The sequence below is a fragment of the Stegostoma tigrinum genome, chromosome 2, assembly GCF_030684315.1.
Source record: "Stegostoma tigrinum isolate sSteTig4 chromosome 2, sSteTig4.hap1, whole genome shotgun sequence".
Classification (NCBI taxonomy): domain Eukaryota; kingdom Metazoa; phylum Chordata; class Chondrichthyes; order Orectolobiformes; family Stegostomatidae; genus Stegostoma; species Stegostoma tigrinum.
In genome coordinates, this window is record NC_081355.1 from 69,522,932 (window position 1) to 69,545,470 (window position 22,539).

The 22,539-nt window shown below is 40.2% G+C and overlaps 1 protein-coding gene across 3 annotated transcripts in view; it reads right to left on the reverse strand.

The window, feature by feature from the left end:
* Positions 1-22,539, reverse strand: part of agmo (alkylglycerol monooxygenase) — a 349,880-nt gene that overhangs the window by 131,893 nt on the left and 195,448 nt on the right. For 2 of the 3 annotated variants that reach the window (XM_048549597.2, XM_048549590.2), the window contains exons 4-6: positions 20,687-20,790; positions 15,247-15,342; positions 3,800-3,866 (exon numbers count right to left, since the gene is read on the reverse strand). In XM_048549597.2, coding sequence (XP_048405554.1) covers positions 3,800-3,866; positions 15,247-15,342; positions 20,687-20,790 — 267 coding nt within the window. The remainder of the gene's footprint in view (positions 1-3,799; positions 3,867-15,246; positions 15,343-20,686; positions 20,791-22,539) is intronic. The other variant, XM_059654521.1, reaches the window with a different exon arrangement.

Genomic DNA, 22,539 nt, shown 5'->3' on the forward strand with positions numbered 1-22,539 from the left:
GGGTATTGACGGCATTATCTGAAATATTATCTATACAGGTCTGATTTTTCATGACTATTTGTGACTATATTACACTGTTGCTTGACAATGTATTGTGCTGTATCTCTCAGAGATAAAGTGAATGTAACTGCCCTTGATGTTAAGGTCACAATTGACTGAGTGTGGAATCAAAAAACTCCAACAAAATTGGAATCAATGGGAATGGGGGAAACTCTCCTCTGGTTGTCATAACTGGGACAAAATATGGTTTGTAGGACCAGTCTAAAGGCAATGCTATTGTGCCACCATCTCCTACAGTCATTGAGTCAATCAGCATGGAAACAAACCCCTTGGTCCATCCAATCACAAACTAAACTAATCCTCTGAATTAATCTATGGTTGTCACTACTCTTCTTCTAAACTAATTTAATCTGATTACTGATTTTCTTTGTTTTGAGCTATATTTTTAAAGGGGTTCAGATCCCACAATCCAGATAACTTTTGAATTTCAAACAGGCATGGCTGGGCTACGGACTGCACTGCCCAGTTTTCCCATTTGATTGGCTAGTCAATGGCCAGAAAATGCATTGACCTTTGAATAAATGAGGACAGGTGGACTCTGGGAAGCCAGAGGGACAATAACATGATTTTCAGCACTGGATGAAGCTGCCGATCCAGTAAGGAAAGAAGAAACAGGATGCTTTAAAGTGCAGGCTTTTCAGATTCTAGGTTCAGGTTCGATAATATTAATGTATTCCAAAACTTTGCATTTTAACCTAATGCATATTTTTACAATAGTATAATTATTTTAAAGCCTGGATCAAAAAACAAAATATAAAACAATATCTTTTCCATCACTCAATTTAGAACATTACTTCTTTACTTGCATTGCAATATATAAATCTCATCATATAAACAAGGCTAGTATTTATGGAATTTTATTTGAAAGAAAAGTCAGATTACCCCGCGTGGCCCGTTTCTATCTCCTTACCAAAATCCACAAACATGCCTGCCCTGGTCGACCCACTGTCTCAGCCTGTTCCTGCCCCACCGAACTCATCTCCACCTATCTGGACTCCATTTTCTCCCCTTTGGTCCAGGAACTCCCTACCTACGTCCGTGACACCACCCACGCCCTCCACCTCCTCCAAGATTTCCAATTCCCTGGCCCCCAACACCTCATTTTCACTATGGGCGTCCGGTCCCTATACACCTGTATTCCGCATGCAGATGGCCTCAAGGCCCTCCGCTTCTTCCTGCCCCCAGGCCCGATCAGTCCTCCTACACCGATACCCTCATCCGCCTAGCCGAACTCGTCCTCACCCTCAACAACTTCTCTTTCGATTCCTCCCACTTCCTACAGACTAAGGGGGTGACCATCGGCACCCGCATGGGCCCCAGCTATGCCTGCCTCACGTGGAACAGTCCCTCTTCCGCACCTACACAGGCCCCAAACCCCATCTCTTCCTCCGGTACATTGATGATGGTATCGGCGCCGCCACTTGCTCCCCAGAGGAGCTCGAACATTTAATCCGCTTCACCAACACCTTCCACCCCAACCTTCAGTTCACCTGGGCCATCTCCAGCACATCCCTCACCTTCCTGGACCTCTCAGTCTCCATCTCAGGCAACCAGCTTGTAACTGATGTCCATTTCAAGCCCACCGACTCCCACAGCTACCTAGAATACACCGCGTCCCACCCACCCTCCTGCAAAAATACCATCCCCTATTCCTAATTCCTCCGCCTCCGCCGCATCTGCTCCCACGATGAGGCATTCCACTCCCGCACATCTCAGATGTCCAAGTTTTTCAAGGACCGCAGCTTTCCCCCCACAGTGGTCAAGAATGCCCTTGACCGCGTCTCCCGTATTTCCCGCAACACATCCCTCACACCCCGCCCCCGCCACAACCGCCCTAAGAGGATCCCCCTCGTTCACACCACCCCACCAACCTCCAGATACAACGCATCATCCTCCGACACGTCCGCCACCTACAATCTGACCCCACCACCCAAGACATTTTTCCATCCCCACCCTTGTCTGCTTTCCGGAGAGACCACTCTCTCCATGACTCCGTTGTTCGCTCCACACTGCCCTCCAACCCCACCACACCCGGCACCTTCCCCTGCAACTGCAGGAAATGCTACACTTGCCCCCACACCTCCTCCCTCACCCCTATCCCAGGCCCCAAGATGACTTTCCATATTAAGCAGACGTTCACCTGCACATCTGTCAATGTGGTATACTGCATCCACTGTACCCGGTGTGGCTTCCTCTACATTGGGGAAACCAAGCGGAGGCTTGGGGACCGCTTTGCAGAACACCTCTGCTCGGTTCGCAATAAACAACTGCACCTCCCAGTCGCAAACCATTTCCACTCCCGCTCCCATTCTTTAGATGACATGTCCATCATGGGCCTCCTGCAGTGCCACAATGATGCCACCCGAAGGTTGCAGGAACAGCAACTCATATTTTGCTTGGGAACCCTGCAGCCCAATGGTATCAATGTGCACTTCACCAGCTTCAAAATCTCCCCTTCCCCCACTGCATCCCAAAACCAGCCCAGTTCGTCCCCTCCCCCCACTGCACCACACAACCAGCCCAGGTCTTCCCCTCCACCCATGCATCCCAAAACCAGTCCAACCTGTCTCTGCCTCCCTAACCTGTTCTTCCTCTCACCCATCCCTTCCTCCCACCCCAAGCCGCACCTCCATCTCCTACCTACTAACCTCATCCCACCTCCTTGACCTGTCCGTCTTCCCTGGACTGACCTATCCCCTCCCTACCTCCCCACCTATACTCTCCTCTCCACCTATCTTCTTTTCTCTCCATCTTCGGTCCTCCTCCACCTCCCTCCCTATTTATTCCAGAACCCTCACCCATCCCACTCTCTGATGAAGGGTCTAGGCCCAAAATGTCAGCTTTTATGCTCCTGAGATGCTGCTGGGCCTGCTGTGTTCATCCAGCCTCACATTTTATTATCTTGGATTCTCCAGCATCTGCAGTTCCCATTATCACTTATGTTTTCCAAAGTTGTGTTATGGATGAATATCCAAACTGGAGGCCTACCATGGGAAACAGCATCCGCATAGGGCATTTTGTGAAAGAATGTAGAAAATATTCATTTTGGATACATGAACAGGAGAAGCAGAGGTTATTTTGGTCATGGTAATATTGAATAATTATCTTACTAGTTGTAAGTATTTAAATTGGAACCAGTTTGTACTGTTTTACCATCAGTTGTCCAAGTCTTAGTTTGGAACACAGAACGATGGTAAGATATGCTGAATTGAAGGTTCTGGTAACCAGCTACTTAATTGAGACCAAATTCATACCCATTTTTATAATTCCTGAATTAAGGTAGAATGTTACTCAACAAATTTTTTTTTAAACACACCACATTATCAGTGTAGTAAATATTGCCAGTACAATGATGAATCTCACTGGGGCAATAGCTAATTGCTTTTAGACTTTAAAAATAATTAAATTAATTTCTCTGTCATGTTTTGTGTGATTGTTATTCAATTGAGTATCTGGATAAATATTTCTGGGAAAATTTTGTAAACTGCCTGCTTTTGGCATATGGTTAACAACATCCTGATCCAAATACAATCCTTGTTTTAAACGTAGAATTCCTGCTAAATATAATTATTCGGTTGGAATTTAATTCTTTCAATACAGTGCATTTCTGAAATCATTCCAAAACTGTTCAATAAAATAAAAAGTATAACCTGGAAGATGTTTGCTGACAGATTTCCAGACAGCCGGAAAAATTACACGTTTTACAAGACAGAAGTCCATTCTATGAGGACAGACTCACCATGGTGGACCCTGTGGTGACTGGGTGTGTTGAGGATCAGTTCCAGAGGCCCAAGGTTACCAATTATCTGCAACAGAGTCAGGAAACGATTTAACACTGTGCTTTAATGCCAAAATCGAAAAATAACTACCCACAGCCAGCTCAAGGGATTAAGAAACAATTTTATTTTTAAACTCAAAATGACAGAAAAGCAGATGTTAAAATAATAACATCACATTGTAATAGCTACCATAAGGACTATTTTGAGTTTTATTTAAACTGAATACCCTTGAACAGCCTGCTAATTAAAATTGTTTTATTTCAGAGGAAATACCCAGGTAGAAGGTAAGTTTAGTCTGTGGTTTCAATAGGCTATGATATTCTCAATGTGTGGAAGTCCCAGAGCAACTCAACATTTTCTCAGATGGAAGGTCCAGTTGCTTTTAAGCAATCTGAACCTAGTGGTTCTGTTCATTTATTCTTCATAATATTTTGATACTTGTACAAGAACAAAGAGGCTATTTAGAAACCAAGGTATCTAAAGTGTCATTAAAATCGCTACCTGCCTGAAGAAAATTGATGGTTCAAGAATAATGACTGATGAAAACTGGTTGTGCTCATTCCAACATCTTCAGGATTCCATTTTGAACATTTGAGATTGTCAAGTAGGGCAGATATCCCATCAGGCACAAATCAAAGCCGCTATTTTTCAATTCAAATCAATTATATTAATAAACATTATTTTAATGGGCAAAGACCATAACTTTTTTTTTATTTTTGGATGTGTCTACTTGCATTTGATGCATATGGATCTTCTAATTTGTTGAATTTCACATATCTCATTTAATTTGCATTTTTTAAGTCCCAAAAGATAATGATTTTTCATAATACCTCATTTTAGCTATTGGTTTAAAAGTCATCTCATGTCTAGGCATTAACTATAAATGCTACTGCATGCTGCTGTTCTGAGATTCTTTTCTCTACTGCCCCAGAGAATCCTATCAAAACTGAATTGTGCACTCCCAACTTATGAGTGTGCATGTAAACATGCAAATAATGCAGCTGACTTCTGGACCTCAGTAAATGGATACTGCCAGTTTTTCATCATTGCACAAAGTTGGAATCACCTCCAGCGCATTATGTTAGTCATTCTTTCTCAAAAACAATCTAAATACAAAACTGAGGCACCACACCTCAACTCATACCTAAAAATTGTGTAAAATTAAGTTCTGGCTTAGCTGTATGCTACTGGTGTTCACTGTTTCAGAATTGGTGCAGGTTCTTCAAAATGAGCTTTAATTCTTGATTTTACTTTTGTTTTATATCAACAGAAGCAGTTGTAGTTAGAAGTGAATTTGCATTTATAATCTTCAGAGAGATCTTGATAACCATATAGCTAGAATGTTAAGATGTGTGCTTGAGAGAACATCTGATTTGTAAAACTCTATAGCACAGTTTCATGATTAGAAAATGAATGGGAGGAGATTCCCTTTCTTAAAAAAAGCTCTACTCATTGCAGTATCGTAGTTACTTTCAGTCCAACTCGCCCAGCACTTCAGTGCTTTACTTTGGATCTTAGGATCACCTATGGCTTGCATGCTTCTGCCAAGTCTCTTTGTGCATAGGGACACACGCACATTTCACGCGCCAACATTTTATGGGGTGGAGGAGAAAGGGCTGTGCTTTATCCTGTGGACTCACGGTGGCTTTCTGACCGGACAGAGCCAGCCTGGACTCAGCAGCCTAGATCAGTGCTATACACTGCGTAAAATGTAACACAGAGTAATGCAGGAAAAATGTCAATGATATTCTATGCTCCACAAGGGAAAGCGCCATTACTTTTTCTTTGCTACCTCAACGGCACAGGGCCATCACTAACTACCACAGAACACACCTCTCACCAAGGTTTGTTGACTTTAGGGCTGTCTGTGTCTGGTGGTGTGCCTTCTGCAATGGCCAGCAACAGAAAGAACAGCCCTCCTCCCCACCATCAGCACAGTGGAGTCCTCTGCAAGAAGGAGGCTTCAAACATTTCTTCCTGAATCATGTGCTGAGTGATAATGTTCCACCACCATAGTGTGACAGGCAGTCCTTGGCTTGCAGTGTCAAAAGTGAAGTGCAGCTGGGGTTTCAAGATGATGCCAGCAGGGTGAAGGACAGTGCCAAGAGCTTCCATCTGTCATGTGATCCATGAGATAAGGCGCCAAAGCACTGGTATGCACAATTCATGAAGTGAAGAACAGGAAATCGTGTCAGTAAAGTCTCCATCACTGGGCGCCATGAATTTCATTCAACGCAAGATTAATTCACAGCTTAAGATACCAGCCGTCAACTTCTGCATATTTAATATTCTGACTGAAGTAATGCAGGTAAGCTTGCTGCTTCCCAAATGTTACTAAACAAGACTTTAGGAACATTTGACTCACAAGTTAGTTTTTACATTTACTGTGAAACATGGATCGTGGATTGCACACAATGGTAGTGAAGCAAGAGCAGTTCAGTCCCTGAAAATTTACCACTGAGGAGAGTGTAGCTTTGCTGCTGTCAGTTGACATTGACTGTGTGCACAAGGGGCAGTCTAAATGAGATTCACAGTCATTCCCCATTCTTGCCACACTCAGTTAAATGAGCTAATTCAGTCTTTCAAAAAAGTGATTCTCAGTCCAGTCAAGAAATATATGTTTAAGATTCTTCCTGGAATTTAAGTTTATACAACAGCAGCCTTTGAGTGTAGGGAACTTATGCAACTAATCTTTTCAAAAGATTTATATGTTTTTTCAGACATTTACAGAATCAACATTCATTTTTAATAAAATCTAACATCATAGTAAGAACAATATTAATACCAGGGAAGTGCTGCTGCAGTGCCAAAAAAAATCTTTTGATCATAGAAGAATTTGAAAACTGCTGAAACCTGATTTTTTATCCCCACCAAGGTAGCTTGGAAACTATTAAAGCACAAGTGAGATTTCAAAGAAAATTCCTTCATACATGCCATGAAAAGCAACAGAAAATTAACTGGTGAATGTTGTTAGTCTTACATCTCTTTATCAATATAATATTTTATTTAATTAGTACAGTAAATTAGCTCTAGCTATAGTGTCAATGTTTGACATTGAAATTTATATTTACACAGATGGATTTTCTGTGTGTGCTCTCAATGGGGGAGACTGTAAGGAAAGAATAATCCATAGGAGACTTGAAAGCCTACACAGTTTCACACTTTGAAATTCATTCCGAAGTCTAACTTATATTAAGCCAGCTGTTTTTTTATCTGATGAGGCATTTTTAATATTTAAATAAACATAAAATAGCCAAATTTTCCAAATAGAGAGAGGCAGAAGCAACAATATTTGTAGACTGTAACAACAACAGGGACAATCAGAAGGTGTCTCGCCCAACTAGCCATCGGAACCATAAAACACCCACTGGGTACAAAACTAGCAGCAGAGCTTGTCGCATGCCCCCAATAAAGATAATATTAATCTGAAGTTTTTCCACTATGAAATGGAAAATATATCAACTAAACATTGTTTGTGGACTTGAAGTATACTGGCAAGTACAATAAGTGAGGTTGCTTAGCTCAGCTGAGTGGAAGGCTGGTTTGCAATACAGAAAGTGATGCCAATACAGTGTTGGGTTCAATTCTCACACTGGCTGCAGTTACCAGGAAGGAGTCTCCTTCTCAACCTCTCCGCTCACCTGAGGTACAGCAATCCTGAGGTTAAACCATGACCAATCATCCCTCTCTAACAAAAGAGTAGCCCTATAGTCCAGTAGGACTACAGCAACATTTATTTTTAATGTATAATAATTTCACCATTATCATCATATTCAAATATGTTGTGTCTGGTGTATCAAAGCATTGTCACCATGCTAAGAGAAATCTTGAAAATGATTTCTTTAATTACGTGGCACTGGGATAGATTTTGAATTTTTTTTTCCAAGAAGTAGTACTGGTCAACTATGAAGACATTGAGTGAAAGTAGTGTGTATGGGTTTTTTTCATCTGTGCTAGCATCAGGCCTGATACCTCACTATAAAGGAAAGCTTACTGTTGTGTAACACATTGTTAGAGAAAAGATTGAAGCAGTGAAAAGGAATGCTCTCTCATTTAGGAGAGCTTTCATTTCTTATGTTGAACATCATTACATTCACTTTAACCCTTAGCTCAATTTTGTTCAGCTTTGTGCCTCACAAAAATATCAAGAGCAGAGAATGTACTATATTCCAATTTTCTATTCTGCTGAGATCCACAGTGACATGACATACCTGTCTGCACTAAGGCTATCCATTTGCAGATTCATAACATTGCCTGGCTTTGTCACTTGCATTTACTGTTGTAATCATATTCCATGTTGTTGTGATCTCCAGCTATGAGCTTTTTTTCTCATGAACTGGCCAGCTTCTATCCTCTGTAAATTTAAGGCCATTGATATCTCAAGCCCATTTACTCATCACCCAGCATGTGCTGATCTACATTAATGCACAGTTAGCCAATGTCTTAATTTGAAAAGTTTCATCCTTATTTTCAAAATCTGTGATCTGACATTTCTCTGTAACCTCCTCCATCTGCACAGCTGTCTGCGATGTCTGTACTCTAATTCAACCATCTTGAAGAAGTATTCAATCTATACTGATTCACAAAATATATGAAATATTCACTGATAGCCAGTTCAACTTGTATGACACTAGTACCAAACACAGGCTACATACTGTTCCATTACCATTCAATCCTTTGTACCAGATAATGAAAAGTAAATAGGGACCAAGATCCAGAGTTAAACACTATTGTGTACATGTGCTCAAGGTGAAGGACAGCATATTGTCCAATCTGCATTTTTTGATATGTAGAAGACTTGACAAATGCTCTTCAAATTCTCATTCGTTTAATTTCTACCAAGTTTAAGAAAGACAAACAAGATTAGAATCTCAGAATTGTAAAGCACAGAAAGAACGAATAACAATGCTGCAATGCCTATGCTGACACATTGAAAGAAAGAGCTGCCCAATTTCAATCCACACCTAATATTTTCTTCCTAAACCTGAAATTAAGTCCATTCAAGTAAATATTCACTTGCCTCTTGAAGCTTCCTGTGAAATCTTTGTCCTCCATCACTTCAACAAGTTAATTTCAAGCTTGAAAAAGCCACTGTGTGGAAATGTTCCTCTTCATTTCTTCTTTAGATCTTTTATCAATAATTTTAAAGCTATGACCTCTGGCTGCTGACTTTGCAGAGGAAAGAGATTTTCTCAGCTCACTCTATTAAAACACTTGAGCATTTTTGAATGCTGTTTTTTTTTCCTTACTCACTAACAGGATGCATGGCTGGCTAGACCAGCATTCAGTGTCCAGAAAATCAACCACATTGCTGTGGATCTGGAGTCACATGTAGGCCAGACCAGATAAGCATAGCAGTTTCCTTCCCTAAAAGGCACTGGTGAAGCAGATGAGTTTTTCCAAAGATCGGCAACAGTTTTATGATCATCAGAATTTTAATTCCAGACTTTTTTACTGAATTGAAATTCCACCATCTGCTAAGGCAATATTCGAACCCACGTCTCTAGAACATTAATTGGATCCCTAAATTGGTAGGCAATCAATAATACCATCAGGTCATCGCCTCCCTCTATTACATCTCCACATCCCAGTCTCTCCAGTGTCTCTCCATAACTGAGGTCCCTTTTCCCAGAAGCTTCCTACAAGATAAGCCCAAATGTGTAGTTTTGGTAGTCTCTAACAGCTCATTGTGTATCTTCTCCATTCTCACTTGTCTTTGAAATGTAATATCCTTTGGCTCAGAATGATTAGACAATTGATTGCTGAGCAAGATTCACACATACTTCCAAACATAAGTCTTGCTGGGAAGAGTAAACAATCTCCATTGCTATATTTTCGTGCAACACCAAACCAATGCAGAAATCTAGTTTTGCTGCTCTACTTCTAATGATCACTGGTTTGATATTGATTAATTCCAGACATTTTTATCGAATTGAAATTCCACCATCTGTCAAGGCAATATTTGAACCCAAGTCTCCAGAACATTGATTGGGTCTCTAAATTAGTAGTCAATCAATAATACCATCAGGTCATCGCCTCCCTCTATTACATCTCCACATCCCAGTCTCTCCAGTGTCTTCCCATAACTGAGGTCCCTTTTCCCAGAACCTTCCTCTACAACATGCTATATGGGTCACTGCCCACTTAGTACACTTGTCCTGAAATGGCTTGCCAGTGCATGCAGTCTGTTATCATCAGATGTGACCCATTCGAATAAATTGAAAATAGTATGCATCACGCTGGTGTTGTCCATGCTCATTGTTTTGCTAAATTGTTGAACATTGGGAAATGTAGAGAAGTAATCCTTCAAAAGGATATAATCATCCCAGTGTAATATAGATAGTTGTTACTTTCACTTAAAGAACGAATGGAAGATTATGTGGTTTTAGAGGCCTCCTCCACTGCTGAGGTTGATACCTTTAGCATGCCTTGTGTACATTTACAAATCATTGAATATCCTGATTCATCCCTGGCAATGACACAGATTCACATGTATGTGTCATATCATGTATTCAAAGCTAATGTGCCTCTAGTGTTAGATGGACATGATATCTTGGGTAATACTTTTATCAAGAAGAGTTGTTTATTTGTCCTTGAAGTGACTTTTTTGTATTTACCGAGTTCATCCCTGCAGGCAAAATTAACAAATCTTATCAGCTACCTCATTAATTCTGCCAGGCCATCCATTCATGGTGTAGACCATTAATGTGTAAGTCAAGGCGAATAGTTTGGTCTTTGTATGGTTTGAATAATCCAATCAATGTGAAAAACATAATTGTCATGGTTTCTGGCTTATATCTCACTTCAATGTTATTGCAGTGCATTTATTAGCAATTTATGCCATTTCATGTCTAACGACTAATAATTTATTCTAACGTTAATTTCTTGCCAAAAATGTGTGTGAACCCACATGATACCGAATACCACTTTTATAATAATATTTCACATTTTATACCACAGTAGTTCACTTGTGCAGATGGCAGCACTTTTGAGCCAAAGATAACAGGTTTTAGGTTATACAAAAGACATGTGCCTGGGTATTTTTGCAATGCATGTATTTCAAAAATCATGACTTTGCTGATGTTATAGTATTGTAATAAGCAATGGTTTCCCGACAAATTTGCTTAATAGAACAGAAGACATATCGGTGATGAGCTTGCGGCACATAAGGGACATCCTTCTCGAGCAAATCTCTCCAGGGCAGAATTATCAAGAAATGTGATTGCATCATCCTTAAAAATACAATACTGCATATATCCTAAAATTTTGATTACATCGAAATCATGTGGGCACAGGCATTTGAGATTAATGACGTAGTTGGTTGTGTCAAGTGTGATCTGTTTCGCCACTGTGGGTGAGGTTTCACTCTCATGAATTTTGTCCATACCAAGATCTGTGCATATTGGTAGTTCTGCCACTGCTGAAAAATTAGAATCTACCAAGTCGAATATCTTGGGAATGAGCTTTCGTATTGGCATTACAGTGCAATTTTGCAAATGCCTAGAATTTGGGATCCATTTTACACTATAACTATCCATTATCAGAAATTCATAGAGTCATGCAGCATGGAAACAGACCCTTTGATCCAACCATTCCATGCTGAACATAATCCCAAGCCAAACTAGTCCCAGTTGCCTGCTCCTAGCCCACATCCCTCCAAATATTTCCTATTCATATACTTTCTAAATGACGTTTAAATTGACATTTTAAAGCATAACTGCAGTTTCCACAGTATTTTCCACATGGTATAATAGGCTGGTCTTGGTATCTATCTCTTGTAGGCTTTACTATGGCAGCATCATTTGCTGAGGTACATATTTTTCAGGATGCATAGCTGTAATATGTTGGCACTAGGTCCGTTGATTCTGGCTTTTTTTGTGTTTTGTCCTTTTTTTTCGGGACATGTGTTGATAGTTATAAAAGATTACCGTCACCTTATGCTATTGACATGGTGTGTAAAGCTAACAATATAAAAATCTGAGATAATAAAATGTGAGGCTGGATGAACACAGTAGGCCCAGCAGCATCTCAGGAGCACAAAAGCTGACCTTTCGGGCCTAGACCCTTCATCAGAGAGGGGGATGGGTTGAGGGTTCTGGAAAAAATAGGGAGAGAGGGGGAGGCGGACCGAAGATGGAGAGAAAAGAAGATAGGTGGAGAGGAGAGTTTAGGTGGGGAGTAGGGAGGGAATAGGTCAGTCCAGTGAAGACGGACAGGTCAAGGAGGTGGGATGAGGTTAGTAGGTAGGAGATGGAGGTGCGGCTTGGGGTGGGAGGAAGGGATGGGTGAGAGGAAGAACAGGTTAGGGAAGCAGAGACAGGTTGGACTGGTTTTGGGATGCAGTGGGTGGAGTGGAAGAGCTGAGCTGGTTGTGTGGTGCAGTGGGGGGACGGGACGAACTGGGCTGGTTTTGGGATGCGGTGGGGGAAGGGGAGATTTTGAAGCTGGTGAAGTCCACATTGATACCATTGGGCTGCAGGGTTCCCAAGCGGAATATGAGCTTCAAAATCTCCCCTTAAGTTATGTTTTGGCAACCTGATGTGAACCCAATCATGGAAGATAGGGGACTTTCAATTCAATAAACGTTTGGAATTAAGAGGTAAATAATGATCGTAAAACCATAATCACAACATCCAACCTGTATGCCGCCTGTGTTCATAGAAACTGATGTTGCTGAAAGGTGAGAAAACTGTACTATTGTTCTGAATTCTCTGTTGCCCAAAACTGTTGGCTCTTTTCTCCTCAAGTAGTTTTCCAAATGTCTGATTCTATGGTATTCGAGTATTTTCTGTTTGGCAAGCACTGTTATCATGATGTGTGAATTTGCTCCAGTAGGGTGTTTGCCTAATGTGGAATGCTCACATTATCTGTCATAAGAAACTAGGTCTTGATGTTATGATATTGAAGAAGCCAACAAACTTTTTTTTTCCAAAGTAACCTTCACACACAAGTATTACATTCACAGGTTAATAGTGGTCTGGGCAAATTTTAAGCTACTAATTTAAAACAGGAAAGCACTGAATAATATCGGCAGTTGAGCACTTGTCAGTAATTTTCAGAACGTTCATTAAATTTATTTAAGAAGCAGCAGTTTAGATACAATAAATTATTCAATTAGATATTGTCTCTCTCTCTCTCTCTCTCTCTCTCTCTCCTGTGGCAATCACTTGCCGTTTTGGCCTTTGACACGAGCAGTTACTCATGACATTAAGATGATGATTTTGCCCTTTCCCACATCATTGGTGGCTTGGTTTACAATTCTAAGAACAAAACTATTATTTTCCCAAATAATTTGTTGATAATAGAGTTTGTATGGCACTTGCTAAATTATTGACATTACTTCCATGGGACATTATCACCTCAGTGACCCTTACTACCTTTCCTTTCATTTTCATATGCTAGAGGTCTGTTTATGCCACGATAAGAGAGTTACAGCTGTAACATTAATGCTGCATAGAAAATACTAAGTATGAAATAGTATAAGAATTCAGTTTTAAAGATTACCCAATATCCAACACCAGCATGCTTCTAGTAACCTGTCATGTTTCAAATGTTTGTGGGGTAAGATGACACATGAGCCTTTATAGTCACAGGTCTCTCAAGTGACATGCTGTGATATAATGCTGATATGAACATACCTTCTCAAAGATATACTGGTATATTGACCATGAGACATGCCACAAAATATAACCTATGCAAATGATATATTGACAAAAATGATTAATGGTTTTGCTGGCTTATGAGCAAAAATATGTATATTACCCTCTTCTGTATTAAGACTGCATCACATTGACAAACAATGCATTGTCCAAGGGGTCAGGAAAAGCCTCCGAGATATTGAGAAGCACTGCATTCAGGTTTAAGTTTCTCGGTCAATTCTCACAAATTCATAAATAATTAATACTAAGAGTGAGGGGCATTAGGGAATCACTTGACCACGGAACTCTGTATCAGTGAGGAAGATTATTTCTTTAGGACATGTGAGAGTTGGATAGAAATATATTAGTTGGGGGAAAGAATGTATACTTTCAATTCTACAAACATCAGAACAACAGGAGATCATTCAAACACTCAAGCCAATTCCCCATTCAATGAGATGATGACACATCTGTACTTTAGCTCCTAGGAGATGCCATGGTTCTATATCCTTTTGTAGACTTGTCTACCAAAAATGTTTCACTACTACCTGGCTTAAAATGTTAACTTTTTGAGCACCTTCTGTTTTTCTCAGGATGGAGCACCACACTACCACTATGAGATAGTAGGAACTGCTGATGCTGGAGAATCTGAGATAACAAGGTGTAGAGCTGGATGAACACAGCAGGCCAAACAACATCAGAGAAGCAGGAAAGCAGACATTTCTGAAGATGGGTCCAGACCCAAAACTTCAGCTTTCCTGCATCTCTGATGCTGCCTGCCTACTGTGTTCGTCCAGCTCTACACCTTGTTATTTAACTTCTACTATGTTGAGCATGAATAATTTTTTCCTAAATTTAGCCCTGAAAAGTTATGCCTCTGCTTTGTTCTTTACTTTCTGGGGACCACACAGTTTCATTTACCCTATGCTATCAATCTCTTCCAAAGCTTAAAAACATCAGTCAGTTCATTGCTTAAACTTCTATCTCTACCCATAATCCAAAACTGGGAGTTAGCAGCAGTCTAAGGAGTCTGCTCTGGACTCCTTGTAATAGATAAGATGCGGTGCCGAGAAATGTACATTGAATTGTAGATGTGATCCAAACAGTTTTGTAAAGCTACAGCAAAACTTCATCCCACTTATTCCCCAGATCCCCTGATTATAAAAAAATAACATTCCACTTTAATAAACTCTGTACTTCCAATCTTAGATCTTTTCTCAAAGTGTTAACAGTTAATTATCAGTCACATTTTAAGTTGAATGTGTATTTACATTTTGTCAAAATTTGAAACACCATAAATCTCAGCTGCTCTCTCTCCCATTCTCCCAGCATCATCTAGATTATTATTAACTCATTGAAGTGTTCTGTGATCTCAGTTCTGGTTAGACAGTCCACAACTTCCACTAAAAGGCTTATTTTGTCAACAGTGCATTTTGTCTTAAATTCACGTTAACTGCCCAAACTTATAAAGACCACACTCAAGAGTTTAAAGGAAACAAAAATGCATTTTCTTTTAAATAGTTAAACTCTTCAAATCTTCAAGAAAGCATTTTTTTGATTTATTAAACCATTTATAACTTGCAATAATAAATACATTCATTGCAAAGTATATTTGTACGCTGAAATGTTGAAACATTTCATTCCATTCAGAAGTCCATTCTATAGAACCTGTACCATGACACAGCACAGATGCAGTTATAAAATGATACCAGATTAATGAAAAACATTAATTATAAATGTATTTTAAATGTTAATGAAAAAAGAGTTACCTCTGTATGAATCCAGAACTGATACAGCAAGTTAAATTGAAGATGCACTGCAAAAACTGAGGGAGGGATGAAGAGAGCCATTGGAAGGTTAAAGACCTAGAACAAAACAATTAATGTATCAATTAAATTACTTCTTTAAAAAAAAACTCTAATGATATACGCTGAGACTCTTCAAACAGTTACTAGATCACATCTGTGTTCATTCTTTTTTTAGAAATTGGCAGATCACCTAAAGTATTACTCACTGATTGAGAAAATGGTTGTGGTGGATTAAGATGACGATGCACAAGATAGTGTATTTCTGTGTGACAGGGCAGGGAGGTAACAAACTGGAGATAGGATCCAAGGCTGTCAGAGATCAGGAAGCCTGGGCTGAGGGTTAGGGAAGGAAAAAGGGAGAATAAGCCAGCTGGCTGGTACTTTGGAAATAGAGTTAAGAACAGCCTTTATTCAAGTTTGGCTGGGCTGGCTCAGAATTGGCAATGGCATTTGCACTTTAACATAATCTAGGGATAAATAGAATCTGTGAAGCTTAATTTCAGTCGTAGAGACTTCCATTTCATGTGAAAGTCACCATATCTCCACTTGCCCTGTTTGTGAGTGGCAAAGAAGGTACAATTAGACTTGAGCTAATGGGAACTGCAGATGCTGGAGAATCCAAGATAACAAAGTGTGGGGCTGGATGAACACAGCAGGCCAAGCAGCATCTCAGGAGCACAAAAGCTGACGTACCGGGCCTAGACCCTTCATCAGGGTTTGTTATCTTACAATTAGACTTGACCTTCATCCTAAAATTCTAATCTGTGTTCAGGAGTGAGGCAGGTGACTGAGTTTTTATGGGCCTGCTGTAAATCATCTTTTGCCTCAGTTGTCATCTCAGAAGGGTGGGGTGTGAACTGAGGGATGCCTGTCCCTTTCCCAAGCTCTGGCTCTCTGTTCAATTGGGGTAGAATAAGGACATGTTGACTCATCCAGTGTTCCGATACATTTCGTGTAAAAAGCTGGGGAGAATGGTAAGGCATTGTGTTATGGCCAGAATAGACATGCTGACAGTAATATTATAGTGCCTTTTGCTGTTTCAATGTGCCTACACTTACAAAGGGAAAGTGTGTAGTGAATTAAGTTCACACTGAAAACAATAAATGCTGGTGATCACAGCGGGTCAGGCAGCATCCTTGGTAAGAGTGTAACGTTTCAAGTCTGGACAACTCTTCATCAGTTTTAAAACCTGTGTCTTGGAAAATGCAATGGAAAATGCACCCTTTTTGTGAAATTGAGATGACAAGACACATTGTCTCTGGAGACACAAAGGACCGATCAAAGAATGGATCAGAAATCTAAAGTGAATCACTTGTAAAATTACAACCCAGCTTATAATGGCAACAGAGTGAGTCTGCCTCCTGTATTGTGTCTTATGTCTGAATATTCACAGAAACCAAAGAACTCCACCCTTTAGCCAAATGACAATGAACCCCAGTTCTGAAAGTCCTGCCACTGAACTCGGCATCCATTGATTTTGGCAGGGTGGGGTAGGAGTGTATCATATGGATGTAGGATGTTTGTAATACACAAAAGTAGTAGCAATTTTGTGTGCCTACAAACAGAAGCAATTTTGGTTACCCAGGTTTCTGAAATCTGAAATGTGACATTTGGGGGAAATAATTTTCAGGATGGACAGATTACACCTTTTGGAAGGATTTGGTTTCCCTTTGGGCAAAGTCAGGTACCCTTGTGGGGATTCAGGTAATCCACTGGAAGGGATCACATACCTCTGTGGGTGTGTTAAGAATAGATTTGGATGCCATTTTATAAATGATGATTGATACAAGCTTCAGGGATTCACACTGTTTGACTGCTTCTGCAATCGCTCAGTATCTCAGTGAGCTTGTAAATTTGCAGTTTGACTACTCTGAGATTTGAAGGGATTAGCTGTGATTGATGTGGGGCTTTGAAGACAAGTATTTGTTTTTGTACATGATTACGTACTTAAGAGAAATGTTTGGTTTTATTAGGGATTAAATTTTGGAAGGAATTTAAATAATTCCATGGGCCCTTATCAATGAAAGTTTTTTTAGGTTTAAAACTATGAAGTCTACAATCAATGTTTCAAACTTTATTTTCTTTCATCTCAGCAATGGCACCTGAGGTCTGCCCTAGTGGATGCTGTGTGAGTTTACTTGAGAATATGAAGCCAAAAGGAGGTGAATGGAGGTAAGAGTTAGACTGAGTTAGCACCGAGTTGACACAGAGCAATAAAACATTGGAGGATTAGGTGGAGGATTGTGCATTTAATTCTATGGAAGATGCAAGGGGCCATGGGAGTGAGATAGAGAGCAATAGGTTACCATGAGGAGAATGACAATCTTCAAGAGGTGGTGACCTAATGAGCTGACACTGATGAGGCATGTGTGGGGTCGAGAGGGGTGACCGATAAAGGGCTGCTTTTTGTTCTACAATTTTTGCTGAAACTGGTACAAAGACCAGAGCACTGGGGTCAGACTTTTAAAACAGTTTGCCCCATTCCTAATCAGTTGCGTCAGTGGCTGCCTCTGAACTCCTTCTACGGGTGGCATGCCTGATTCCAGTGCACTCCCAACTCCTGTCATCCACTTCTTCCTACCCTGGAACAAAAATTAAATTGTTTGGCACTTTCTTCTCAGTTGGGTTCGTGGATTTAAGAACTTTCCTACTTCTGTATAATTCAGTTTCAAACATCTAGCCGTTACACTTAACAGTTCCAGTCATTGATTGAGGCCTGACGCCAGTTCATGCAACATTGACAATAGGTATACATTGCTAAGGGGCTCAATGCCGCCATCCAGATTTGTATGCCATAAGAAGTATTAAAGAAATTGTAGGCTGTTCCCTTCATCATTCCATTGCTTGGAATTAGAAAGTCAAAGTTCTGCTGAAGGCTTGGGTAGTTCTCTAGCGTAATGCCAAACGTTTTCCAAAACATGAAAAAAAGTCAAATAAAAGGCTGTGAATGTTTGTTGTGAAGGCAAAGGAAGATTCCATGCAAGGTGGACATATTTGTAGGAATTCCCGAGCATCCATTCAATATCCAATTAATCCATCCTTTACAGGCCTCAACTGCTGAGCTTAGTCCTAGTAAGGTCCAAAAGAAGGTTCCACAACTACTGTTGTCACTGACAACTTATCTCTGACAGTTCACTGATGAGCAGAAGACTTGAAAAACAAGTGAGCTAACTTCCCACCCCCGGTCATTTCAGGCCTTTTATCTGTATGTAAGAGCGGCACTAATCCCACAATCTTAATGTTACAAGTTCCCCAAACATACAAATAATCCCAACTTTTGAATTTAAAATAGAACCCAGGTCTCCACATTTGCAAACTTCTGCTAGTGAAAATAGGAGATTCTTGCTCCACACATCTATCTCTAAGTAACAAGAATTAGACAATCCCAATCTCCTAAAGATTGGACGACAATGGCTCAATACCTTCTCAAATATTCACAATGATTAGATCTAATCCTGTAAAGAAACAAGTGTCTAACACAGCCCATATTTTTTGGATTACAATAATCCAACAAATTTAGAATTAATCATATTCTCAAAGCCAACTGTATTTGGTTCATTCAACCACAGTGCATAAAATGAAATGGGATCAAAAGGATCTGACATTTAAGTATATCATTTGATACTTAACACTTGGATTAAGAAGATACAATTACAGATCAATTATTAAACTAACACTTAAAACAATTTAAATAAATTAATGCCTTAAACAGTGATTTTTAAGGGCACATAAATAATACTGTCTGTGAAGAACTTTGCAAAATTGAAATGCAGTCCACTCTATTTTCAAATATGGTGCTTTTAATTTTCTCTTATTATATCTGGACTACTTACTGTATTGATCATCTGATATCAGCATCAAATCATCTTATATGGTGTCTAATGCAGTTTGATTCAAATTCTAGCTCACTAATTCTTCCTTAGAAATATTCATCAACTCCAACCATTGGAAAGAAGGACATTCACTAATTACCCAGTGATTTTCCACTATGAGCTGGATTTAATGGCCTCCTATGTGGTCTCTTTTTTGTAGGCTTGCAAGTTGATATAAGGCCTACAAAGTATAATATGTGGTCAGCTTACCCCTTTCCTACTCACCCCATTCCCTATAATATGATGTGGAGATGCCAATGTTGGACTAGAGAAGACAAAAGTCAAAAGTCACACAATGCCAAGTTATAGTAGAACAGATTTATTTAAAATCACAAGCTTTCCGAGCACTGCTACTTTGTTCACCTGACAAAGGAACAATGTTCCGAAAGCTTGTGATTTGAAATAAACCTGTTCGACTATAACTTGGTGTCATGTGACTTTTGACCCTATAATATGAACACTGCATAGAGTGCCCACAAGGCCAAATATAAAATAGCCCTATTGGAGCCCTTAACTGTCCAATGAAATGGCAGTTAAGGGCCTCAATCTAGATCCTTTGCCAAAAAACAAGGGACACTGGCAGTGTCTATGGAGAGATAAACAGAGTTAATGTTTTAAACTCAATATGACTCATTATTGGCTGAAGAGGAGAAATGCCATGAAAAACAAAATTTTCAATAATTAGTCTGGAGAAGTTTTTTTAAAAAATGCTCTGTGTTGCCTGACATGGATGAAGCATCAGCCAGTTTGATATGATTTTGAAATCCCTTCTGCAATTCAGGGCACAGTCAGCCCTAACACCACAAAATGGTTTTGAGTAAAGTCAATTTGCTTCCCCAAAGAAATGACAGGATTAAATGTTCAATTTTACAGTCAATTTAAATGTGACATTGACAGATGGCTTGCAGCAAGTTTCCTGCCACCCATTATAGTCATTTAGTAGTGCAAAGGGGCAAGGACAAACTAACAAAGGTAAGGAAATGCAACAAGAAATCACTTTAAACAGGACTTTTATTAAACAAAGGAGATTTTGTTGGGGAAACTTTTAGTCTGCTTTCTATAAAATCTAAAAAGAAAAGCATGGCTGAATATTCATCCCACTGGTAAGGTCTTCCTACTCCAAAATAATGTCTCAACACAATATAGCTACACTGAAGAGAAAATGAGAGCTTCAATGACCAAGTGAAACTAAAACTGCATTTACATTTTACCCAAATACTTACATCCATAGTGCGACATGAAATACAAAAGCTGACAAACAGCAATTTAAAATAATTACATAAATGGATCAACTGTACATAATTAGTGATGTTTATAACATATCCTACGCGTCAAGCTATTGCACTTCAAGACGGTTGATATGACCTTGGCAGACAATGTCCTGAAAAATTTGGCATTGCTCCATCACAGGATTCAGAAATTCATGCTGCTTTCCAACTGACTGAACAGGCCACTGGTTTCATCAGTTAATGGGAACAGTGGACTTTGCTTCTAAATATTTCCAGTGTAATATTTCACAATTAACTTACCCAGGAAAAATATTTCTGTAATACGGACTGCCGGAGGGCTGTAGACAGATTGTAGTCCTCAGAGCTATGATGAACTTGGTGTGCTGCCCACAACATATTCACTTCTGCAATATAAAGCAAAACAAGAAATTTCATAAAATTGCACTATGTAGAGCAAGGCATTGGCTGTATAATTTAGCTCCTTAGCATTGGCTCGTCAGTGCTATAAGTGTATTTCACCTTCAGTATGGTGGTGACTTGGTGGATTTCACTTCTGGTGCTCGGTGCCATTTTGATGAGTACATGAGCACACACAGTAATCTCAAATGGAAGCATGCAGAGTACACGGATTGCATAACTTATTTGACACCAGTACTATCAGCGAGTTTTGAGAAGATTTGTAGCTCAGGTTGAGGTTCTGGATGTGAGTTTGCTCGCTGAGCTGGAAGGTTAGTTTTCAGACGTTTCGTCACCATCCTAGGTAACATCATCAGTGAGCCTCCGACGAAGCGCTGGTGTTATGTCCCGCTTTCTATTTATCCGGTTAGGTTTCCTTGGGTTGGTGATGTCATTTCCTGTTCTTTTTCTCAGGGGATGGTAGATTGGCTCCAAGTCAATGTGTTTGTTGATGGAATTCCGGTCAGAATGCCATGCTTCTAGGTGGACTTTACTTGTGGACTACACTGATATTTTCCCTAGTCTGCATCCCAGTATTTTCTTATGGCGCCTTTTTGTTCTCCTCACTGGTTTCTTGAGCTTCCCCCTGCTCTTCCCATACCATTTAGGGCCTTTGCTGTTTTGCTTTCATTGTCCAAGTTAAAGGTCTCTCTTTTCCTTTTTATTCAGCTCTGAATATTCTGAGACATCCATGGTTCTCTGAGTTTGTTGCTCTTACCTTTCACCCTAAAAGGAACACACTGGGCCAGTACCGGCTACCTGCTTCCCCACCCTGTACCTTTTTTGAACAACTCCCACTGTTCTGCTGTACATTTACCCTCAGGCAGCTGTTCCCAGTCTACTTTGGCCAGATCCAACCTTATTTTATAAAACTGGCTTTACACCAATCCATGACTGTTTTTTGCAACCGTTCCTGTGACAAACTTTAAACATATAGTAAATAAAAACCAAAAGAACTGAGGATGCTATTTTCGGTTGAGAAAACATTGTTAACATAGTCTCCATTAATAGCTGTTCACCCTCCTAGCCAGATCATTATCCACTTCATTGTCTGTCCAATTGTTCTTCTCTCTTTTTGGATTCTATCCCGATCTATTGTTTACTCTTCACAACCCCACCCCTCCCCCCACCACCCTATCTTCTGCAAATAATGTGACATTTTCCTAGCTACCATCAGTTCTAGGGAAGGGTCACTTGACCCAAAACTTAATGCTGATTTTTCTCCATAGGAGGTGCCAGAACTGTTGAACTTTTCGGGCAATTTTTGTTTTTGTTGAAACATATGGTGCTGTGGTCAATGTCACTAAAATGCTCCACCACTGTCCCTTCGAACATCGGTCTGCTTTCATTCCCCGGACTTCGCGGCACGGTGGCTCAGTGGTTAGCACTATTGCCTCCACAGCTCCAGGGACCTGGGTTGGGTTCCACCCTCGGGCGACTGTCTTCATAGAGTTTGCACATTCTCCTTGTGTCTGCGTGGGTTTCCTCCGGGTGCTCCATTTTCCTCCCACAATCCAAAGATGTGCAGGCTAGGTGGATGGCCTTGCTAAATTGCCCATGGTGTTCAGGGATGCGTAGACTGGGCACATGAAAGGAGGATTGGTCTTGGTGGGATGCTTTCCGGGTCAGTGTGGACTTGTTGGACCAAAGGGCCTGTTTCCACACCATAGGGATTCTATGAATTAGGCCCAGCACTG